The 23,426-nt window shown below is 42.3% G+C and overlaps 1 protein-coding gene across 2 annotated transcripts in view; it reads left to right on the top strand.

Moving 5' to 3' along the window:
• The first annotated feature begins 589 nt into the window (after positions 1 to 589).
• The window catches only part of HTR2A (5-hydroxytryptamine receptor 2A), a 57,737-nt gene continuing 34,900 nt past the window's right edge, over positions 590 to 23,426 (top strand). The window contains exons 1-3 of one of the 2 annotated variants that reach the window (XM_040448438.1): positions 590 to 1,225; positions 1,664 to 2,399; positions 5,201 to 5,401. In XM_040448438.1, the coding sequence (XP_040304372.1) occupies positions 1,988 to 2,399; positions 5,201 to 5,401 (613 nt within the window). In that variant the 5' untranslated portion in view covers positions 590 to 1,225; positions 1,664 to 1,987. The other variant, XM_040448440.1, reaches the window with a different exon arrangement.

Genomic DNA, 23,426 nt, shown 5'->3' on the forward strand with positions numbered 1-23,426 from the left:
GCACAGACGAAGGGGGTCAGGCAGCTGAATGTCTAAGTCAAGAGCTGAGAGAAACCATCTGCTAAGAAGGTACAGGTTTGTCCCAAGACATGTTGAAGGGACTCAAGTGATGGAATGTGTCCAGAGACAACGTGAAGACAATGGACAGAAACCGAGTAAACTGTGCTATTCAGCAAAGACTCCTGTTTTCTTCTGTAAAAATAAGCAGATAGCGTGTGTATGCATACATACACTTCTGCGTCTGCCATATAGCTGCTTTCTTTAGAAACTACAGAAGGCGCATCTTGTTTGGTTTACAAGGAAGGCAGGAGGCCTTCAAAATTCTCTGAGAAACTAACTCTGTCTTCCACATGTGAGATTTTTAATTACTTCTAGGCGGTACAAGTCTGGACAAAGTAAGTTAGTTGAATGGTGTTATGCTTTTAAGAACTAAAAATGCTACAAACGGTTTGAGTATCGCCCAAGAGGTGCTTGGCCACTCTGAGCCCAAGTCACTGACGTCAGTAGCTGCGCTTCGGGCATAAGCGCTTACGGGCTCTGGACGGAAGCATGGCATGCTTACAGCGCTCCCGGGGTATGCCATTTTCTAGCCTTATTTATGTTAGCTCTTCACCCTAAAAACACCACAGAGCAGCTTACCTGCTTTAGCCATCTGTACAGAAGGCGATTTCTCCCGTTTCTAACAATAGAAAACTTCCCAGTGTTAACATGTAGCAAAAAGGAGAAACGAGAAAAAGAAAAAAAAAAAAAAAAGCCTCTTTGGTCCGCCCTCCCTGGCTGTTGCTACCTTGCAGTTTATGACATGCAGATAGAGGGAGGTCTGGTGAAGTGAACAAGGCAGCCGGAGAGCTGGTCCATTCCCGTGGAAACCACGAATCCCTGGGCACAGGCAGCTCTCCCTACTTTCCTGCGGGATTTCTTTTGTGCGACTTTGAGAGGGGCTCATGAATGATTTCTCAACGTGTGCCTGGCTCAGGCAAGCCGCACAGGGAGGGAGTAACCCAGCTGAGTGGGGGCAGAGCCAGCAAACACAGACCGCGCAGCGCTGGAAGTGGTTCTACTCGTGCATGCAGTTTTTGAAGTCAGCAAAACAGAAATCAAATTACTATCCTATTATGCTGGTCGATGCTCAAGAAGGGACTCTATGCTCGCTTAATTACCATGAGAGATGCGGCAAGTCACAGAACAGCAAAGTATGTCTAACGTGGGGACCCTGAAGACAAATGTAAGTTCTCATGCTGCTGTATTTTACTGCCGTGCAATTTTCTTTCTGGCTTGAAATCATGCTTGGCCAAAATGTTACCATTTCCATGAGAATTGCTAGCGTGGAAAGTTGTCTGATCTTTGCTTAAGACTTTTTTTTTCCTTCTTTTATTAACTAAGAATAATGCAAATGGAAATTCCCGACAGCAGCTGGGAAATTCCCGACATTCAGCCTCAGACTTAGAACTATAAACCCAACTAGATTCAATTACTATGGGATTAACACGGGATGTATTTTTAATGGATTTTCTTAATGTAGAATGCCTCCCGCCCCACTGTTTTGGACTGCATGCTATTTTAATACTGCTGTGGCTAAACTAGTGTGATCAACATAACCAACAGAATGAGATAGAGCTCAGGGAGATTCCTGGTAATCACCAAACTTTTCTTTTCTGGCCAGGATCACCTTGTTTCTTCCTGAATCCTCAAAACTCTGCAACCTCTGTTAAAAAGTTCATTCTGCTTTTTTGACCTTGCTTTGAAGGAAAAAAAAAAAATGCAACCAACAAGACTCCCCTAACATTGTAAAGGAAAGAAACAGAAGAAGCCACTGCAGTTCCTCAACAACCATTGTGATCATGAGGGAAAAAAGGCAACCCAGGGAGCCCAGCATGTACACCAGCTTCCGTGTGACAGAGCGTGAGGACAGAAAGATGAATGGCGGGCTGAGGCTCTGACTTGTTAGTTTTCCTTTACTTCAGCTGCTACAAATTCCGGCTTAGCAATGGATGTTCTTTTTGAAGAAAATGCTTCCTTGAGCTCCACTACAAACTCCTTAGTGCAATTACATGAGGACACAAGGCTCTACAATAATGACTTTAACAACGGAGAAGCTAACACTTCAGATGCATTTAACTGGACAGTGGACTCGGAAAATCGAACCAACCTTTCCTGTGAGGGCTGCCTCTCACCACCCTGCTTCTCCTTACTTCATCTCCAGGAAAAAAACTGGTCTGCTTTGTTGACAGCTGTAGTGATTATTCTAACCATTGCTGGAAACATACTCGTCATCATGGCAGTGTCCCTAGAGAAAAAGCTGCAGAACGCCACCAACTATTTCCTGATGTCACTTGCCATAGCTGATATGCTGCTGGGTTTCCTTGTCATGCCCGTGTCCATGTTAACCATCCTATATGGTGAGTGGCGTTAGTTTCCCAGCTATACCCACCCTGGTAATAGCATGTGCATGTGAGGAGCAGATGAGCTGGGGCTCAAGGGACAAACTCAACACCAGGGCTTATTTATAGTCAAGGGTCTACGGTGTCATACTCCTTAAATTTAAAGTGAACTTTCACATATTACACAATCTGACAACCTATTATTGGAGAGTTTGGGGCTTTGGGACACGTACATTTCATCTAGTAATTTTAAATGCCCCCAAAGAAGTCATAAAGCAGTAATCTATCCTTCTGAATCCCCTTGATTTTCACTTCTGTAGATTCCCAAGTATTCCAGCCTCCGGGACAAAGCACAGTGGTATCTTTGTCACAGTTTTCAGCACTTCTACTGGAGTGGTAAAACCTTCCCAGTTGCCTTAGAACATGTGCAGAGACAATCTCAGTGGTGCAGCGGGTGTGATGTTAAAATATGCAGATTCTCCTTTAGAATAAATGAATTACTCCAGTGTCAGTTGTTCCTACCCAGAGAAGCTAATTCGGAAGTGTTCCTCTGAATTATGCCCTCCGCTCTTTAAAAACACAGCCACACCAACTCCTCCCGTCTGGTTTGGAGGGTAGAAAACAAACGGGAAGACATTAATCCTGCTGTCTCCAACAGTTTCAAAGAGTCAGACCTCTTAGCAAGTCAGCAAACACTGGGACGGCTTCAGCAGAAAGCAGAATGTGAGGTTTTCAAGTCAGGAGTAATACATCCGGGTTTCTTTTTAAAACAATATTTAGACTGACATAGGCACACAGTCACTCAGAGCTGGAAATACATTATGGTCAGTGTAAGAGGGGATTTTTCTGGCCAGGTCTTAGGGGCTATATATGTACCACCCCAGCGCCGAGTCTGGAAGAGGAGGGAGATGGGCAACGCAGAGCAGGCGCCGGTTTGCACAGGGTCGATAATGCTTCCTTGCAAGGCCAGCCTCCGTTTGGCCACTCAAATGTCACACCGGGATGATTTCATTAAATTCGCCGTCATTTCCCAGACAGGCTGCAAAGGTTCTGGCTTCCTCAAACCCCACCCCCTTAGAAGGCGAACTCCGGGAGTTGCGCACGACTCCCAGAGGTTCTGTCAGGGAACCAAAACCACAGCGCGGGGCGAGGGCGGGGGCGGGTGACCCCCGTGGCAGGTGGGGGGCAGGCACCCGCCAGCTGGGTTAAGAAGCTAGGACCTGGCCAGGGCCTCCCGCTCGGGATCCAACTGCGCCCCCTGGCGGCGACCACTCCGCGTGCAACCTGTTCCAGCAGGAGTTGGACCTCTCCCGGAACCCATCACCGCAGGGTGAGGAAATGCTCCCCTCCCTCCCTATCCTTGCCTGGGAAACCAGACTAGGCCCGCCCCAACTGCCTCCTCCCTGCAGAGCAAACTCCAGAGGCTAACATCAGTTCCGACCAGACGGAGCGGGGCTTCCCTCTAGGCACTGCAAATGAAGACGCTCCTGTTTTAGGTTTTCGTTGTTGGTTTTTTCCCCCTCCAAATAATCAGAGTGAACAGCATTATGTTAGGCTGGTATCCTGCACCCTTTACTTTCCTAAATATAGGTGATGGCATTTTCACAGAGTCTGTTTGCGAATGTAGTTCATTCAGCTTTGTGAGTCTGGAATATCGCAAAGAAAGGCAATCTTTAGGACTTGCCTTTTCACAAGCACACAGATGCAACATCACTGCTTACACAGCTATCAAAACTAATACAGGTTTACCTGTTTGAATCCCTCTCCAACAAAGACAGGGCACTTCAAATATGCCTTATGGACCCTCCTCCCGCAGAGCTCTTCATATTGGAATCATCAGGGACAGATTTGCAACACTTTGTTTGGGGCCCACCTCCACCCACACCCCTAGGCCCCGGGACCCTAGAGAAAAGCTCTCCAAGCTGATTGCAAAGTACGGGGGGGCGGGCTGACAACCACTGCCGGCAGCAGCTGCTGCCCAAATTGCCCAAATGTGATCCTTCCACCAGCAGCACCACCTGGTGACTTGTTAGAAATGACTCTTCTGCCCCACTGCAGATTCACATCATCAGGACCTCCAGGTGGGGTCCGGTAGTACCATTTTAAGACCCCATCAAGGAAATTCTGAGGCTCCCTCAAGTTTGAGAGCCACTTCCCTGAAACAATGGTCAGGGCAAGAACACCATGCTTTTCTGCAGGTTTCCCCTACCCACAGGCACATTCCAAACTGGAGTTAAACATCCCCAAATATTATGTAATTACTTTGTCTTTCCAAATAAAAATATTGTCCATCTGGACCTTTTAATCATTTATTCATTCACACCAATAGCATTGATTGGGAGACCACCAAATGCAATCACCGTGGAAGACTGAGGGGTTCTAGTGATTCGCAGGTGGGTCGAACCTCCGGGAATCTACAACATGTGTAAGAGGTGAACTGAAGGCAGTGCACTACAAGAGGAGCTTCAATAGAGGGGCTCAAAATACATCGAGGCTGCTAGCTCATTAAAGACAATAAAGGTCGGTTCTGTTAGGCAGAGGAGATAGATCAAGAGAAACCCTGAAGACAACCCACGTTAACCACAACACCCTGGCCTAACTGCAGCCACAAGAAATTTCCAAACCTTGTGTTCCTCAGCTAGTATGGGCTTATTGTAAACACAATTTTTTTAAGGCTTTTTAATATATTGAAAATCTGTGGTAATTGCCCTTTGCCAGCACCTGTGCCTTTGCCCGGAATGGAAACCCTTCCGGCACGGTAAGTGCCACCCACCAAGAGGCCCGAGGTCCCTTACTAACACTAACCTTCTGCATCACAGGCTATCGGTGGCCTCTACCTAGCAAACTCTGTGCTGTCTGGATCTACCTGGACGTGCTCTTCTCCACGGCCTCCATCATGCACCTCTGTGCCATCTCGCTGGATCGCTACGTTGCCATCCAGAATCCCATCCATCACAGCCGATTCAACTCCAGAACTAAGGCATTCCTGAAAATAATTGCTGTTTGGACCATATCAGTGGGTAAGTTGGGTACAGGATTTCAGGGTCTCATTTGAAAGGACAGGTCACACCTTCCAGAGGGACTGGTCCTGTTTTGTTGCCCTGAAACCTGACACCCTGAATCTCTGGGTGTTTTTTCGCTGCTGTTGTTGCGAGAGAAGGTATAATGCAGTCATTATCAGGTTTGCTTTAGGAAGCAAAGTCTATTAACGTCACTGGCTGACAATGTCAAGCTTTCACAGTTAAGACCATACATACCTACAGCGCCAAAATTAGACCTAACTGTGCCAAAGCCACTTCCAGATGCTTTTTCCCCATCTCACACTTTCGAACTCAGTTCTCTACAATTCCCCCGGAGACCTCAGCATTTGTCATCACCAGACTGTGGTCAGTTTAAGACTACAGATCCCCACGCTGAACAACACACAGCTTCTGGAGACTGGGGAAAAGTGCTGGATTCTGTAACTCAGAGGCAGAGGACAGAAGACTTGCAGAGGCAGTACTTGCTCAGGGTCAAGACGTTTCTGCCTGCCTCATGCCTCTGTAAACCCTGGTCCTGTTATGCCACCACACCCCAGAAGATCTCAACCCCCTTATATTGATCACACACATTCACCGCTCACCAGGATTGATGTTCTGTCACACACCCAACAAACAGGAAAGCCCGGGTAATGGAAGCCAGAGGGGCAGCTCCCAGGTAACTAAGTCAGTTGCACCTGTCACCTCAGCAGACTTGGTTTATAACCAGATTCCCCCGGGGTTTACTTTAAAGCTGCAGAACTTCACAGGCAATAACACTGCACCTCCTTATGGTCACATGGGTACCAGCATCTACTAACGTGAGAGACTATGGGATTTGATAGCAGGCTTGAGTCTACCCCACAGCGTGTAATAGAAATCCTAGTTCATAGCTAACACGAGGATGGGTTTTTTTGGGGGGTTCCCATTGTTTGCCTTGCTGCTACAGATTCCTCTGCAGAATAGGTAAGTCCATCTTCTGGATGAGGGAAGTAGGGTTCAACAAGTGAAAAGACTCCTGCACAGCTAGCCAAAAGGACCCCCACAGCTAGCGCATAGGACCGTGCCCAATTATGATGGAAATGCTAACAATCTGCATGATTTTTTAAGTTGTGTAGAGCCTTCTATTCTCCATTTTAAAGTTTCTATTGCAGTTTGAACTAGACAGATCTCATTAAGCTTATTTGATCAGTTAGGGAGCCAGAGCAATGAAAGGTCTCGTGGGCTTGCCAGATCAGCTCTCCAGCTAATGGCGGGACTGGGACTCCCACCCTTCCTGCACCAAGCCCTGCACTTACTGCTGAATGACCACCTTCTTTATAAAACCATATTTGCTTTACCAAAGTTTGTGGTTTCTGCATCTATGCAATCTTAGACTCGTTCTCTTTCAAGAGAAAGACTAGGGACTCTCAATCCCAGCTGCACCCCTGGGGAGCATTGTGATTTAATTCTTCTATGGGAGGGTGATTCTAAGAGTACAACTAGGGTTGAGGAGGACTGAAACAAATAGCAAGAGGTAATTAGCAAAAGTAGGCAGTAATTCAAATGAAGTAAACCATGCTATAGTCAAGTTTTACCCTTGTACACTGTCCCACTGGTGAGACAGACACTAGGAGCACTACCCATCTTTTACCTTCTGCTGTACTAACAGCCCTTGCCCCATCTTAGTCAAGCTCAATAGCACTAGAAGTAAGGGCTGTTTCTGAGCAAAGACTACCAACCCGGCAATGTTTAAAGCACCCTACAGGAAATCAAGTGCAGAGAGGTTGCACAGGACGACATCACTCCATTCAGCCATCACTCCAGGAGGAAGGCAGGCTGCAGAGGTTGTGGGAGTGCTAGTAGGGGTCATCATCAATGAAGCCATGCTTCCAGCATAGCTACTATGTGCTTAGCACTGAATGGACCAAGTTATGTATTTGAAGACCTCCAACAAGGTGGTGGGGGAAGGCAGGTAAGAAGACAAAAATGGAGTTTACCTAGGCTCTATATCGCAGGTCTGAGATGTAAGGCTGAGTAGAGGACAGTTGGGGGAAAAAATTCTTAAGAACCCAAAGGAGCTTAGCCTAACTATTGTGAATTTTCTTGTGTTTCCATTTCTATTTTACATTTAGATACTTAGTTGAGATGGAATTTTGTGTATACAAAATAACGGGTTCTTTGACTAACTTCACTTAGCATCATACCCTCCAGTTCCATCCACGTAGTTGCAAATGGCAAGATTTCATTTCTTTTTGATTGCCAAGAAATACTCCATTGTACATATATACCACATCTTCTTTATCCATTCATCCATCGATGGACATTTGGGCTCTTTCCATACTTTGGCTATTATGATATTGCTGCTATAAACATGGGGGTGCATGTGTCCTTCGAAACAGCACACCTGTATCCCTTGGATAAATGCCTCGTAGCACAATTACTGGGTCCTAGGGTTCTTGTACCAATGAACATAGCCTTTTCAGCATCTATTGATAGATCAATAAACTGAAGGGGAAAAACTGGTATCTTGTTTTCTTCCTAGATTTGAATTTGAACTGCCCTTGCATTCCTGCAATACGTTCCTAAATGAAATTGTTTTTGGAGGACCTTGTTAGTTTTTCTTAGAAAGATTCTTTTTCTAGCTACAGTAAGTAAATTTGGGGCATTACTCCCCCCTTCCACCATGGTCTTTATTTAAGTAGGAACATTCTTTAAAAGCTAATATAGAATTTAATTCCAAATCTCTCTTCCTGCTACCTTTTCAAGGTTTATTTATTTTTGGGACAGAGAGAGACAGAGCATAAACAGGGGAGGGGCAGAGAGAGAGGGAGACACAGAATCAGAAACAGGCTCCAGGCTCTGAGCCATCAGCCCAGAGCCCGACGCGGGGCTCGAACTCACGGACCGCAAGATCGTGACCTGGCTGAAGTCGGGCGCTTAACCGACTGCGCCACCCAGGCACCCCTCCTGCTACCTTTTCAAATGTCACCTTTAATCGCAACCCTAACCTTTCTTCAGTGGTTATTTACATTTTCTACCTTGCCTTGGGTTAGTAATTACAAAGTTAAAATTTTCTATCATACTGATTATTATTAAATGCAATTCTTGCCTTAACATCAAAGTCAACTGATCTTAGCATAGCTATGCCAGTTCGCTTTTGGTTATCATACTCTGGATCTATCTTATTCCATCTTACTACTGTTACTTTTTTGATTTAATAAAGTATATTGCTTTTAAGCAGCAGATAGTTTTCTTTGTAATCCAACCTTTACCTTTTAATTGGAGTATTTACTCCATTTATATTTCATGTAACCCATATATGCAGTATTTGGGTTTAAATTTACCCAGTTATTTTTCTTTGTATCTTCACATTTATTCTAAAAAAAATTTTTTATTAGTTTTCTTTATTTTTGAGAGGCAGAGACAGACAGAGCATGTGTGGGGGAAGGGCAGAGAGAGAGGGAGACAGAATCGGAAGCAGGCTCCAGGCTCCGAGCTGTCAGCACAGAGCCTGATGCAGGGACCGAATTCACGAACCATGAGATTATGACCTGGGCCAAAGTTGGACGCTCAACCGACTGAGCCACCCAGGCACCCTATCACATTTATTCTATATTCTGGTTTCTATCCTTGCTTCAGTGGCCTCATCAAGAATTATTCATTCATTATTCCCTTTATAAGCTTGTTATTTCTTTTAAATCCTTTTAGTGATTTAATTTTTTTTTTTTTTTTTTTTTTTTACCTAATAGAATACAACACAAATTACCTTAGTATTTGTTGGATAGTGGAAAACCTTTGGAATAATTTAACCCATGTACCCCTAGATTTCCTATTATTTTTTCCTATTTCCTAATTTTAAGAATCCTTTTAAAACCCCTGGGACTTAAGTGTTCTTCTCCCTACTTCCCATATACTAACCATTTCTGTTGCTGTTCATTACTTTGGTCATTTCCATGATTCTGCTGGCCCTCATATTCCTTACTTCTGAGCAATTTCTTTTAGCCTAAGGATGTAGTTTTCTTTCAGCTTATTATTCTCAACACCTTTATTTTGCTGTCTTTTTTTAAGCAGGATTTTTGCCCAGTCAATATTTCCAAGTTTCTAGCTTTCCAGCAACTTAGAAGTGGCGTTCTCAAATTCTAGTTTTTAGGATTTTGTTTGATTGTGAGAACTCAGCTGACTTAGCGGTGTTCCTTAGAAACCACCATATCTCTTGCTACCCTTTGCTGCTTTGGGATTTTTTCTTTGTATCTTAGCAATTTTACTATGATGGGCGTACATGAGGTTTAGCTTTGGTTTTGTCCTGCATGGTCCTTCTTTCTATTATTGTATTTGTTACTCAATGTCTTTTGTTAATTTAGCAACACTACTGGCCATTGTCTTTTCAAGTACTGCTTCTGCCACATTCTCTCCCCCCAACACATTTCTTGGACTCCAGTTTCATGGATGGTGGAACTTTCATGGTTAGGACTCAGCTTTTCTACTTTTCATCTTTAAGTCTTTAGTCTGGGCAGTTTTACTGCATTTTCTTCTGGATTATTAATCCTCTCTCCAGCTACTTCTAATTTGCTGTTCAACCTACGTATTATAGCCTTAATAGTTCACTGTGTTTTCAGTTTTGATATTTCCATCGAATTCCTTTTGTATGTATTTAGTTCTCTGGAATAATTCTCCATGTTTTTAACAGTTTTCTTAAATACTGAATCACAGGTGTCTATATAGCTGAGTTACCTGGGGATTTCTATTTTCTGGGATCTTTTTTCCCTTTGGCTCTTAGTATGCCTGGTTTTTTTTTTTTTTTTAATACTGGACACTGAGAAAAATTGTGAATATTCTCTCTTGATAGGGGTTCTTTAGCTTCAGCAGGCAGTTACAATAATCCCCTTAATCCAATCAGGGATTGAGTTTATTTTAGTCTGACTTCATAAGCACTTATTTTTAGTTTACCCTTATACCTAAGGGTATAGTCCTTCATGACTTCAAATGAAAGCCTCAAGCGTTTTCCATTTTGCGCAACTCTGACCACCTATCTTCTCAGCACTTTAAGGACTGCTGCTGACTCTTCAGTTACTCAGCCTCTCAGTCTATTCCTCTAACTAACTGGTATATGACTACTTGGCAGAAGTGGATAACGTTAATACATTCTTTGTGCTCCCTTCACTCCTGAATCTTAATTCCTGAAATCCTGGCTGCCTTGGTAGCCCTAACTCCAATTTTTGATCTCCCTAACTCCTGAGACAAGGCTTTGGGCCTTGAGTTCTGCTTTATTTCAAACTACTATTACCATACCTTTTCCTCATTTGAAATTGTCCAGTGCATCTTTTCTCCTCTCATTTTTGTCATTGTTCCTTTTATATTTTCACAACTTGTGTTTAACACACCATCTGCCTACCTCTGCCTTTTGAGGAAGAAATTCAGCCTATGTTACTGTCACAATTGACAATTTTATTCTTCTATTTCATATGCTTTCCTTTGTAGTAGCTCATTTTCCCTTTCTCAGGTTTACTCAATTGTACAAGGCCTTCATTTCCTTCCCCCCATCCCAGCAGTTTGGATTAGCTGGTTTTTCCATTCTTTTCATTATCCCAAATCATTTCACTGATATTTCTATTAATATATCATAAATAATCCTTCTAAGGTTGTTTCATTTCCTCGTTCACCTTGAGGCCAAAATCACAGACTTTTCCATAACTTTAAAAGAACTTAGTAGTGAAATAGCTTTTTAAGTCAAAAAAATGCACAAACTGTCAATATCCAGACATACCTGAGTACCTGAGAAAAAATTTTATGGCTAAAAAATCAATATGAACAGTCAAAAGAAAAATTTCTGTGTGTATGAAGAGACCAAGGGTTGCCATTTCCAACCTACAGTAAGTACCTACATTTTGAAAAACAAAAAGACAACCCATAAAAAAACTAGGAAAAATATGAACAGGAACAAAATGGACGATAAATGCTGGGGAAAAAAGGACAATAAATCGACTGGAAAATGCTTAGCTTCTGTAATAGTCACGGAACTGTAACTTAAAACAATGCATTACCATTGTTCACCTGTCTCATTGTTCACCTGTCTCAAAGTTAAAATGAGTAGGGCACCACACTAGGTGTTTCCACGTGTACTCACATTTGTGTGAATATGAATTGCTCTTGGACAGTCTAGCCAAAGTTATTAGAATTTTACCTACTTCAGATCATCTGTTCTACAAAAAAACCAACGTAGATGTAAGAATCTATGCCTACAATATTAAGAGGTGCAACAGTCTTGGGAAGTAGCAGAAAAGAAGGTTGGATTATGGTTTTTGTATTGTTTTTATCCTAATTACAGAACATTTTATAGCTCTTAAGAATACGGAGGCGGAGGGGCGCCTGGGTGGCGCAGTCCGTTAAGCGTCCGACTTCAGCCAGGTCACGATCTCGCGGTCCGTGAGTTCGAGCCCCGCGTCGGGCTCTGGGCTGATGGCTCAGAGCCTGGAGCCTGTTTCTGATTCTGTGTCTCCCTCTCTCTCTGCCCCTCCCCCGTTCATGCTCTGTCTCCCTCTGTCCCAAAAAAATAAATAAACGTTAAAAAAAAAATTAAAAAAAAAAAAGAATACAGAGGTGGGGTTATTGGATATTCAACTGGAAAACTGGCCATGGTTCTAAGTGAAAAAAGATTTCAGCATGGTGTGGACGGTATGAGCCCCTGCTGGTAAAGTAGGAATTTATGGAGATCTATTAGCAAGGAGAATCTGAGGACTTCACATTTGCCAACAAGGTGAAATTAAGGGGAAAAAATGGCAGGATTATCGTATTTTCCCTTGTATTCTTCTGTATAGTTTTGTCCCAAATATTGTTATGATGATCAAGAATGAAACATTTCCATCTGTGGTATGGGAGAGGCTTCATGGAGACGGTGGCGGACCTTCCAAGTTGGCTTGAATCTAGCATACAGCAAACCTTGGGAACCACAGCCTAGATAGCTCGTTTTCTCCTGCACTTGGCGTTTCTGAGATTTGCTGCTGCCTCCCCTGCTTACTGCTACCAGCTTGGTCATTTTGCCCTTGCCAAGGCTTTCATCCAATTCTGAGGCAAATGAACGTAATTACAAATCAATTGCACTTTCTATTCGTGAGCTTCTTTGAGTCAAGAATTGATGACAGAAAAGATTGAGGCATTAGATTAAGAATGATCCCAGGGTTCTTTGGATTTCATCATCCCTTCATAAACCCAATTCCCATGATCAGAGGCAACCATGACTTCGCTACAACGTATAAAATAAGCAAACCCTTTCCCCTCAATGATTGCCTTGCTCATGTCATGTAACAAGAGAAAATACTTTATTCCCCAACTGTCTTTAACAAGTCTAAGTATAGATTAGATGGAAAAAGTGAAATAGACTCTCTTTCACAGTCATTCACGTGACAGGCAAAGACACCTATGTAAATTTTTTCTTGCATTTCAGAAATCTATTTGCAGCTCATGGAATCATTTTTTAGTATCATGGGTCCAAAAAGAAAGATTTTTTGCCTCCCTCCTCAAGGCTATGCCTGACTATGTATTCTCTACATTACTACTTTTATAGTAGGATAAAGGCCAGCTGTGTCACATGTATTCAGAACCTGTGTTTTCACAAACTGACAGCAGACAGAAATCCTCAAATGCCTCGGCCACTAGGTACAACCTCTTGCCTTCGAGCAAGTCAAAAATTTACCTTCTTAGTGCAGATTGATAAAGAAACTGAGGGACAGTGGAAGGATCTCGGTGTAGCCTTAATATTTTGTATAGGACTTTGAGTATCTTTAGACAATTTTCTATCTTGTTTGGTATGGTCGGTCGGTCACAGATCTGGGTTATAAGGTAAAAGCCTGGAGTATGGCTATCTAACTGTCGCTCCTAATCTCTGTGACAGAACAAGTTTTTACTAACCTCTCTGTACCTTAGGTTCCCCAAGCACGATGACAGTAATAGTACCTATGTCCTGACATTTAGGGATTGAGTCAATATAGTGTTTGTGTCTTAAGTGTTACAACATGTAAACCTTTCTGTAAGGTTCTTGGGTTTTTTTCCTAACAAATTATCGGGATTAGCATTTTGTCTCTTTTCAGGATTGATCTATGTATTCCCAGTACGTTACTACTGGTCACTTGACATTGGTGGTTTTTACCACAGGGATTTTTGTTTTTGGGTATGTTCTTTTCTTCTTTAGGTCTTCTGAATTTTGAGTTACTAAAATTGCCTTTCTAAGTTATTAACAATATAAAATCAATAAAAGTAATGGAAGATTAAGTCTTTGAGCCATTTAGAGAATTTAACCTGCAATTTTATTCATTGTACATTGCTACTTATGCCTTTTTTCCCCGATTTGACATGCCACTTTATCATAATCTGAGTTCCCATATATGTATTTGGGTTTATTTCTGGACTTGGTTTGTTCATCTGTTTATTCTTTTACCCAAGGTGTATTTTGGATTAAGAATACATAATAGCATTTATTATCTCATATCAACTCCCTCATTCTTTCAGACTTACCATGACCATTTTCACTTGCTTTGAGTTTTAGAAATCACATCTAGCTCCAGGGGGAAAAAAAAGTTTTATTGAAATTGCATTTAGCTTAATCAACTTTCTAGAACTTTTGGGTGGTATAGTGTATCTTTTGGGTCTTTTCCACTTTTCTGTGTTTTTGCAAGCAGACTCCAATTCAATATGGAATGAACTGAATGTATAGAAACAAATATAACTATCTAAAATTCTAGCATTTGGCATTTTAAAAAGCCATATGCACATAGGTCCAAGAGAAACAATAGTGAACTATGCTTCATTTTTCTATCAGATCCTATCTTCTGGGGAAAAAAAAAAAACTTACAAAATACAAACTGAATTAACTGAATCAAATGAGCTCAACACCAGTGTTCTGCTGGCCTTTATGCTGGGGCCAATTCCCAGCTCCACGGCCTGAAACCAAGTATCTAAGGAGTCTGCCTGGGATTCTGTCCTCTGGAATCTGACGGGTTTATGCCCAACTCCCTTACTGCCAGGAGTCAGCCCAGGAAGTGGGGTCCAGAGACTCAAGCAACCAGGACAGGAAGCCAATGGGTCACCTGTTCTGTCTCCCACTGCTGGGAGATCACAGTGTAGGCTAGCACCTACCAGGACACAAAGGCAAACCTGACGAATTAATCTACTTCCTTCCCATTGGTTTCTGTAGTCATTTCATCTCCTGGGTGAAGTGAAATTGCCCCCCCCCCTTCCTTCCCCCCCCCCCTGCCATACTGCATTGTCTTAATCCAGGAGCTCTGGGCACCACCTCAGCCTGCAGGTGAGTGAGCCAGTGTCCACGGACAGGGATGCTCACAGCCACACACAGATGGCTGTCCTTCCCAAGAGGAGCACAGTGCCAGACAAGCTGCCAAGTGGCCAGCCCCCACAGGGCCTCTACCCACTCAACCCACCTTCTCTTATCCCTTGAGTTCCACAGTCCTTTCCTTTTCTGCCCACAGGTGCAGAATTTAGGGACCTCTTCCCTGCTGACCAGCGCTTCTCATACTTAGGAACACCACAGAAAGGCTAGGCTTTTGGAGGACATGTCCTTGATTGTCCTCCAGGATGCTCGCCCATGGATAGGAAGCCATTTAATGGTCCACGCAGCTCAAAACCTGCCAGACTAACAGCTGACTTCTTTCTGCATGGCAGACTCAGCCATAGCTATGGGACAATATGCTCAATAAAATGACACTTAGCATATACTCTCCAGGGTTACTGGAAACTGGTGAGAACATTAACAACTGATTTTGGTGGTAAAGAAGAAGGGCTTATACTTTGTCTGCTGCTGTGGCCTGCTTATGGACTTTTTTGCTCTTTTTATCACTCCCTCAAGGAAAATGAGGAAGGAAAGGAGGGACAGGGCTCGGACTTTTGTTGCCTCTGACCATTTTTTAAGTTTTACTTAGAGAGCGTGTGCATGTGAGGTGCGGGTGACCTAGAGCAGGGGGGAAGATCCCAAGCATGGAGGCCGACATGGGACTTGATCCCGGAAACTGTGACATCATGACCTGAGCTGAAATTAAGAGCCACTCTGCCTTGGGTGACTGAGTCACCCAAGCACCCCACTTCTGGCCATTTAAAGCAGAGGACTAGCATCCATATACTGCCTCTCCATGCCCATGGGCTGTGTCAGGAAACTTCAGGTTATGGAGGCTTTTACTTTTTCCACATCTAACCACTCCTTCTGGGGTAGATGGTAGGAACCCTCCAGTCAGAGACTATGGTAGATCATCTGATTGATAGGTTATCACCAGCACCCTTCATGTCCTAGTACCTGCTTCTTCGTTGGCCCAACAAAACTCCAACCCTGGATCACTCAGACCACCAGTCCTCACTGTTGCTGCACCCACGTAACCAAGAGCTTTTGGAGAAAGTAGCCCACTCAATTTCATGGCACCATAGATCCCTGGTTTCCAACTTTGCCTGGACCCTCACTCTGGTCAGTGCTTTGGTTTGTCCCTAGTGGATCTTCCAAGTCTTTTCCTATTTAAGTTTTCTCAACCTCAGACATTCATTCTCCATATAGATAACCTTACCCCATTCTCCTCTAAGAAAAGGCCATCAAGCCCAATTCCCCCTTTCCCTACTTTACTTCCCATTTCCAATTTCCAAATGCATTCTAGGACCATCCGTGTTCTTCTGTACTTTGGGGAAGGACAGGAAGTAGAGACAAAGTGTCTTCAACTCGTCCCCATCCTCTCTGATTTCGCTCCTTCACAATTACACCCTTGCTTGTTCCATCTTGTCACATTGTTCACCCTCAAAGCACCATCCAGCTTTGGCCGCCCTCCTTTTCATTGTTCCCAAGGTCACCAAAGCCTTTCTCATTTCCCGTATCTGGAAGGCTTTAATAATATACTCAAGTAATATGTAAATACCTTCTCAATGTGAAAGTCAAGCAGTTCGGACTACAGAGAACACAAAGTCGCTTTCATCTCTTCTGCCTTTCCTGAACCCACTGGGGTAACCTTGAACCTCACCTTACCATTCAACACGGAGCACAGGCATGAGAGGAGCAAGCGAGTAGTACCGAGCAAAGATCCCTCAGATTTCAGCCCTTTGACAATGCTCCTCAGTCCCCTTTCATCTGTCTCTCCTTGGACTCTGCACTTCAAGCTGTTCCTTCTAAACCCTGCTGGCCTTTGCTGCAGTTGCTCTGGTTTGGCCCTTTCTTCAAGTTCTGCGTTTTCTAAACCAGATCCCATCTGCTGTCCTCCATCATTTGTGAATTACTAATGAGTGTACATTCTTTACATGGGTTATTCCAGTTAATTTTGACCTGTGCGTTTTGTTTTTTAATCAAAGGAATTTTAGGGTAGTCTACACAACCCTGATTCAAAGAGATTTCTCATTCCTTGTCTACTCTTTTATGTATTTAATTCAGATTAATCTCTCCTTCAAAAAATTCCTCTGTTCCTTTACTACCTCCAAGAATCACTGTGAAGGTTTATATGAGGAATCATATTTACAGGCTACACTCAGATAATTAAGACATGACCAATTCCCACCACATTTAAGGATACCACTTAGGAAACACATTTGATATAGGAACTTTGGAAACCACCCTGGATATAGGAACCCAAGATCTGATTACTCAGGGATCCTTTTTGCTTCCGATACAGCAGTTACCCCATCTAGTTTGTTTTTGTTGTTATTGTTTTTAATTTTAATTAAAATTTCATTTCATCCAATGAAAGATACTCCACCCTGTCTGGGAGAAAGTTGATGCTCATTGATTGTCTTATTTGGCCCAGTGGTTATTGTGTCTGCCTTACGCACTGGCTAATGAACCCCTCATAAATGCCCATGTTGTACTATAAACCATGTACCTGTGGTTTCTCTACTCAGAGGGAAAGGAGAGGGTCCTCTTACATTTCCCAACTACCTAAGTTCCCAGCACCTTCCTGTACATTCCTACCAGCATTCTATTGTGGCTCCCATCACTATTCAGGCATCACCATTCTTAGATGTATATTGAGGCATTACCTTTTGGATGCCATGATTAAAAGTCACCAAGTCTACCCTATCATTCTGGCTTAACACACATGCTCCCCCGACGTATACCTGAAGACATTATTTCTTTTAATTGGTCTCCTAAAGCCACCTATCAAGGAATCAAACACCTAGGAGACAAAGGCAAAGTGTATTTAGCCACATAGAGGAGCTCAATCATGTTGTTTCAACTAAGTAAATCAACTAGAAAAGGATGGAGGAAGACCTGGAAGAATGGATAGGGAAGCAAAGGGAGGGAAAGCAATAGGGTTTCTTCAGAGGCCCTTGTAGTTTTTCCCTGATACCAAGTCATATTTAAAGTAATAGGTCCCCTATGCCAGCTGTTTTACATACAGGACCTCAGTTAGCCAAGCTTAGCTTTTTTCAGTATTCAGATGTAAGGTCTGTTACCATAGAAACAGGTTTGGCAAGAGGGGTCAAAGCAGCAGCAGAGACCTACCATAAGCATTACACTAACTTCAGGCAAATGTTAAAAGTCACACTTTGGTCTCTTCTATAACTTGGTGCTTTAAACTCAGCAGGAGAGCTTTATTAAGTCAAGCAAAAAAATAGTTATTAACGAGGTTCCATTTTTGACTTAGATTTCTCATAAAATTGACAGCAGTCACACAACAGTGCGACTTGATAATGTTCCTCTAGGGAATGGAAAACTTTCAGATTCTGGGTATGGTGTTCAGAACCGCCCCCCACCCAGCCCTTTTCTCCGTGAACTGTCATAGCCACCACTTGCTCATCTGCATATTTTGAGGTATTTTATGCTTTAGCTAAACACTTGGATTGTTAGAGAAAACTGAAAGACTCAAAGAAGATGACTGAATTGTGAAAGTGAAGTGTTTCTCTAAGCATCCCTAGTAGCCATTCTCAGACCAGTTTCTGAAACCATGTGCAACAAAATTGACAACCCATAACTGACGACCATTTCCACCCTTGGAGGAGAACTTCCTTTGTGTCTGAAGGAAGACTTTTCTGTAACAATGGAAGTACCTTAAAATTACTGTAAAATGCACGTGCTTGGGGCCCATTCCCAGATCGTCTGGTTCAATAGGAACAGAGAAGCCCAGGAATTGGTATACCTCAAGAAGCACTGCCCGGACTATCAGTTTGGCATTTGAATTTTTTTTTTAATGTATATTTTCATGTATCATACTGCATGTATTAAGATTTCAGATTGTACGTATTTGTCAAGAACCAGGTCAGCATTTCCACTGGTACACAGCTGTTCAACCATGAAGAACATACTAGGCTTTTAACAAGGGGGGTGGGGAGGGGCAGGGGCAGGTCTTACTGGTCTGTGTTCTTTACTAATAACAGTAGATAGTCACTAATTTCTTGCAAAACTGACCAATAATGAGCCAATCCCGATTTCCTCAGTTTTCCTTTCAAATCTGTCAAGGTAATAAAATACTTTCTCACATCTAAAGGAAGATCATGATATATTTTACAGATATCAAGACCCATCAGTAATATTACCAGAATTTAAGAGGTAAAATACAATTAAGACCTAATTTCCCTGGAGCTCTTTTGAAAGTGTTTAGAAAATTTTACATCTTACATGGGATTTGTCTAGAATTAAATTACATTTTGATGATCCTAACTTTCTAATTCCACTTTCTACTCTTGGGTCTCAAGACCTAGAATGGTCAGCAAGCCTCTGAACAAAGATGCTTTTGTTCCTGTAGCAAAGAATTCTATTTCTAGATCTGCATTCAACCTTCAGAATCATGCTCAGAACAAGTTGTGTGTCAAAATATGGAGGAGAGCACTGAAACCACTTACTGGCCTGCCCAGACAGTGTTACCTCCAACTATCTGTTCCCCTATTTGGAAAGTGTGTCAGCTCTTCATAATTATTTTGAAATGGGGATGGTTCTTGGGTGACTAATTTACAGACCCTATTGAAAGAGTAATGCTAAATAGCCTAGCTTCAGAATGATTTGCTTTTCTTTTTCCATCAAGATTGAAGGCAGAGAAGACATCGCTTATTTAGCAACCCAATCAGTGGCTCAGCAGCGCGAAACAGGATATAAACAGAACTAGAGCAGGTGAGGAGTAACGAATCTAAAGGGGTTTTTTGTTTTGGTTAGCCCAGATCCAGTTTCAAGTAGAACTCAGTAGAGAGCAATCATAAAAGATAGGGTCTTACGATTGATATCCCTTGGTTTGTCAGGTCAAAATTGACTGGTTTAGGGGCTCTTAACAGATTTTTCCCAAGGATAAAATAAGAAGTCAGAATCAGATTGCTTTCAGAGTTCTTTAGGAAGATTGTTCCACATTAATACATGCTAGAAGCTTAAGGTCCAATTACTCTAAGTTGAAATAATTCTCACCATGTCAAAGACCCCTAAAAGTTAAAAAGGAGAGTAGGGATGATGGGTGTGGCTCATAGCAAGGAGTTCAACATTTTAGAGCGGCCTTGCAGCACCAAGCCCCTCTGTCCATGGTACATTGACATTCAGAGTTGAGCACCAACCAGGTAGGAAGCTTCACTGGCAGGATGAGCTGGGTATGGAGACCCAGGAGACCTAGGCTACCATCCAGCTTTCATCAGCATGTGGGCTGTGTCCATGCACTCGTGAAGTGCCAAGTTTGGACTACAGTCCTAAAGTCTGTAAAATTGAACCCTCAAGTCTTGGTATCAAAGGAGAATATTTAGGGAGAGCCCAAGTAAAGCTTAATTAGCATTTATTATCTCTAAACCACCAGTTTGGCTGTTCTTCACATTTTAGCTCAAATTAGATAGAATTCACCAGATTAAAATCGAGTATAACTGATATAGCTCTAAAATATGGCTCAAACTCCAATAGGTAATTAACAGGTCATTAATATACATAAGGTTTTGAGCCAGGCAATAGCTTTCCTCTTTAAAGAAAAAAAAAAGTTGAAAACAGTTGCAATTTTAATCCTAGAACTATTTTCATCGGTCTCCCACGTAGAAAGTATTTTAGCAAAGATAATACCCTTCACGCGATTCTATACCCTAATACTCTCATAAGATTGTTTTGATGTTTTTCTATTTTTCCATTACAGGCTCTGTTATAGGGTTTTAACAGAGACAAGTTATTCCCTCATGTTGGTAACGCATACTGTGTTAGCAATCTCCCTGTAGTTTCTAGTTTTGACCAACAGTAGTATATTCAGGACATTCATTTGGCACTTAATAGCATTTACTATATTCTGTCCTTATGGTTGTCTACTTTTTAGTTTAGTACTTTCAGTTTCACTTGCCCATATTTCCTTCAGGTGCATTTACTCTGGTCCAAATGATTTCTTCACTGTTTTTCTATTTAAGCAAATCTGACCAAGGTTTTTTTGTTGTTGTTTTCATTTTTTTAAGGTCACAAAGGCATGTACTTTTCGAAACCAAGTTTTAACATCCAAGGTGCCATTTCACTATTAAGCATCTAATCTCACAGTTTCACCTTCAGAATCTTGTGCAACCATCACAGCTTTCCAATTCCAAGCTTCCATGCCAAGCAGAAGCTGACCATTAAGCAATTACTCCACATTCCCTCCTACCCTAGCCCCTAACTGCTAACCTACTTGGTCTCTCTGAATCAGTCTCTTCATTTCATAGAAGAGGAAATATATTCGTCCTTTTGAGCCTAGCTACCTCACTTAGGTTTTCAAGGTTCGTTACACTATGTATCTAGAAACTATATTCCTCCTTCTGGCTCAGTAGCCTATTGTAGGTACATTTTTTGTTGATTTATCTGGTGGTGGACACCTAGGTTATTTTCACCTTTTGCCTATTGTGCCAACTGCTGTAATGGACTTTGGCATTCAAGGTTCTGCCGGAGTCACATTCTCAATTCTTTTGTGTATTTACCAAGGAGTAGAATTGCAGGTATTCTAGGTTTACCTTTTTGAAGAATTGCTACACTGTCTTCTACAGCATTACATTTCCATCAGCAACATGTAAGGGTCCCAGTTTCCCCGTATCAAAGTTACCTTGTTTTTTATTGTAGCCATACTAGTAAGGGTGAAGTGGTATTTCATTGTGGCTTTGAAGTTTATTTCCCTAACGACCGATGTTTTTTCATGTGTTTGTTGACTTTTGTGTGTCTTTGACGAACTGTCAAGTCCTCTGCCCATTTTTTTAACGGTTTAATGTTTATTTTTCAGAGAGAGAGCAAGCACACATGAGCAGGGGAGGGGCAGACAGACACAGAATCCGAAGCAGGCTCTAGCCTCTGAGCTGTCAGCTCGGAGCCCAACGTGGGGTTCAAACCCACGAACCACAACCTCAACAACCTAAGTTGGACACTTAACCAGCTGAACCACCCAGGCACCCCTTTAATTGGGATGCTTAGCAGTATCTGAGTGGCTCAGTCAGTTAAGTGTCCAACTTCAGCTCAGGTCATGATCTCACGGTTCGTGGGTTCAAGCCCCACATCAGGCTCTGTGTTGAACACTTGCTCAGAGCCTGGAGCCTACTTCAGATGGTCTCCTCTCTCTCCCCCTCTGCCGCTCATGCTCTCTGCCTCTCAAAAATAAGTCAATGTAATAAAAAAAATTTAATTGGGATGCTTATCCTTTGATTTCTAGGAATTCTTTACGTATTTTGGACATAAGCCTTTCAGGCAACACTTGCAAATATTTTCCCTTATAGGTTGTCCTTTTGACAATCAAAATTACACTTGTGCATGGAAGGACATTAAGTCCAATTTACCTTTTTCTTCTGTTGCTTGTCCTTTTAGTGTCCTGGTTTAATCAGTTTTTATTCCTTTCATCTAGTTTCCTTCCTCCCTTCATGTTCCCTAAGGTTTATCACAAGCTATACTATTGTTAGATAGCCAATCAATTATCAAGGTTTAAATAGATTTGCAAAAAGTTGTTTCCTCTCATTTAAGTGTTGAAATCGTGTGTGGCACTGTTAATAGAAGTGAACCCTTCCATTTTCAGACATGGCAATATGTCAGCAGTTGGCAAGTGTTGGTGTTGTTTACAGATCACTTTTGGATGCTTCAAGGATAAAGAGCCACCCTAGATTTCTTTGGGGAAGTACCTCATGTTAGATCATGAAAATAAGGTGTAGACAATGAAATACCCGTGCAGTCAAATAATAGAGAATTTAAGATATTCTACACCTGTGTGAAAACACTCTCAAAAGAACTAGGTATAATTACACATCTGATGGTGCTAACTCCTTCATTTAAGAGATAAAAAGAATCGAGCAATATTTTAGTCAAGTGTTAGGTAGTCTAATTCCTTCAGTCGGAGTTTGCTCTTCCTCATATGGTTGATTCTTCCCAATACATGATCTTCTGAATAGTTATTTGTTCTTGGCTTCACCCTCCAAGACCTTATAGGAAGGTTAAATCTCAATACCAAGCTGTCAGAGCTTTGCCATCTAGTTCATCTACAGATTGCATTTCCAGCCACACAGCAGCCTTCGGTGATTCCATTCGGCTGGACTCTGAGCCAGCTCTGGCAGCTTTGCCCATCCAAGGATGCTGAGCTTTCAGATGATGCAAATGTTATGTGCTTCCTGAAGCCTGACCTCTCAGGGGAGAGGACATCTGCATGGCTTTAGAGATGGGAAGGAAACATTTTAAAATGGGAACGATTTCCACTGATCAGCTTTTAAATTCACAATTTATATCATCTAGGTTTCTAATTACCTAAGGAAACAAACTACCTAAGAATTGACCATCTCTCTGCAATACTGAGACAATTAACGAAATATCCTCTTTATATCCTACTTTATGATCTGGTTATTTTGTACCTCAAGACAAATGAGGTGTAGATTCTTCTGTAACTTCAAGTGTATTATTTCTTCAATTTAACTATTCTGTTCTAGCAAAATCTAATTAATTCAAATAATAGATGTGAAGAATTAATGTGGATCTTAGGCTTACCTCTACGTGCAAAGCTAACAAATTAGCTTGCCAGTTTTATAGATGCTGGCAGAGGTTATCACACTCTTGGGTCAGAGATTCCTCACATAGAGTATCCGAATATTCTTATCCTAGTTGCCCGAGCCCTAGTTCCCCCAGTATGCCACTCAGAGA

The sequence above is a fragment of the Herpailurus yagouaroundi genome, unplaced genomic scaffold (genome assembly GCF_014898765.1).
Source record: "Herpailurus yagouaroundi ecotype Mexico unplaced genomic scaffold, PumYag 197, whole genome shotgun sequence".
NCBI lineage: Eukaryota > Metazoa > Chordata > Mammalia > Carnivora > Felidae > Herpailurus > Herpailurus yagouaroundi.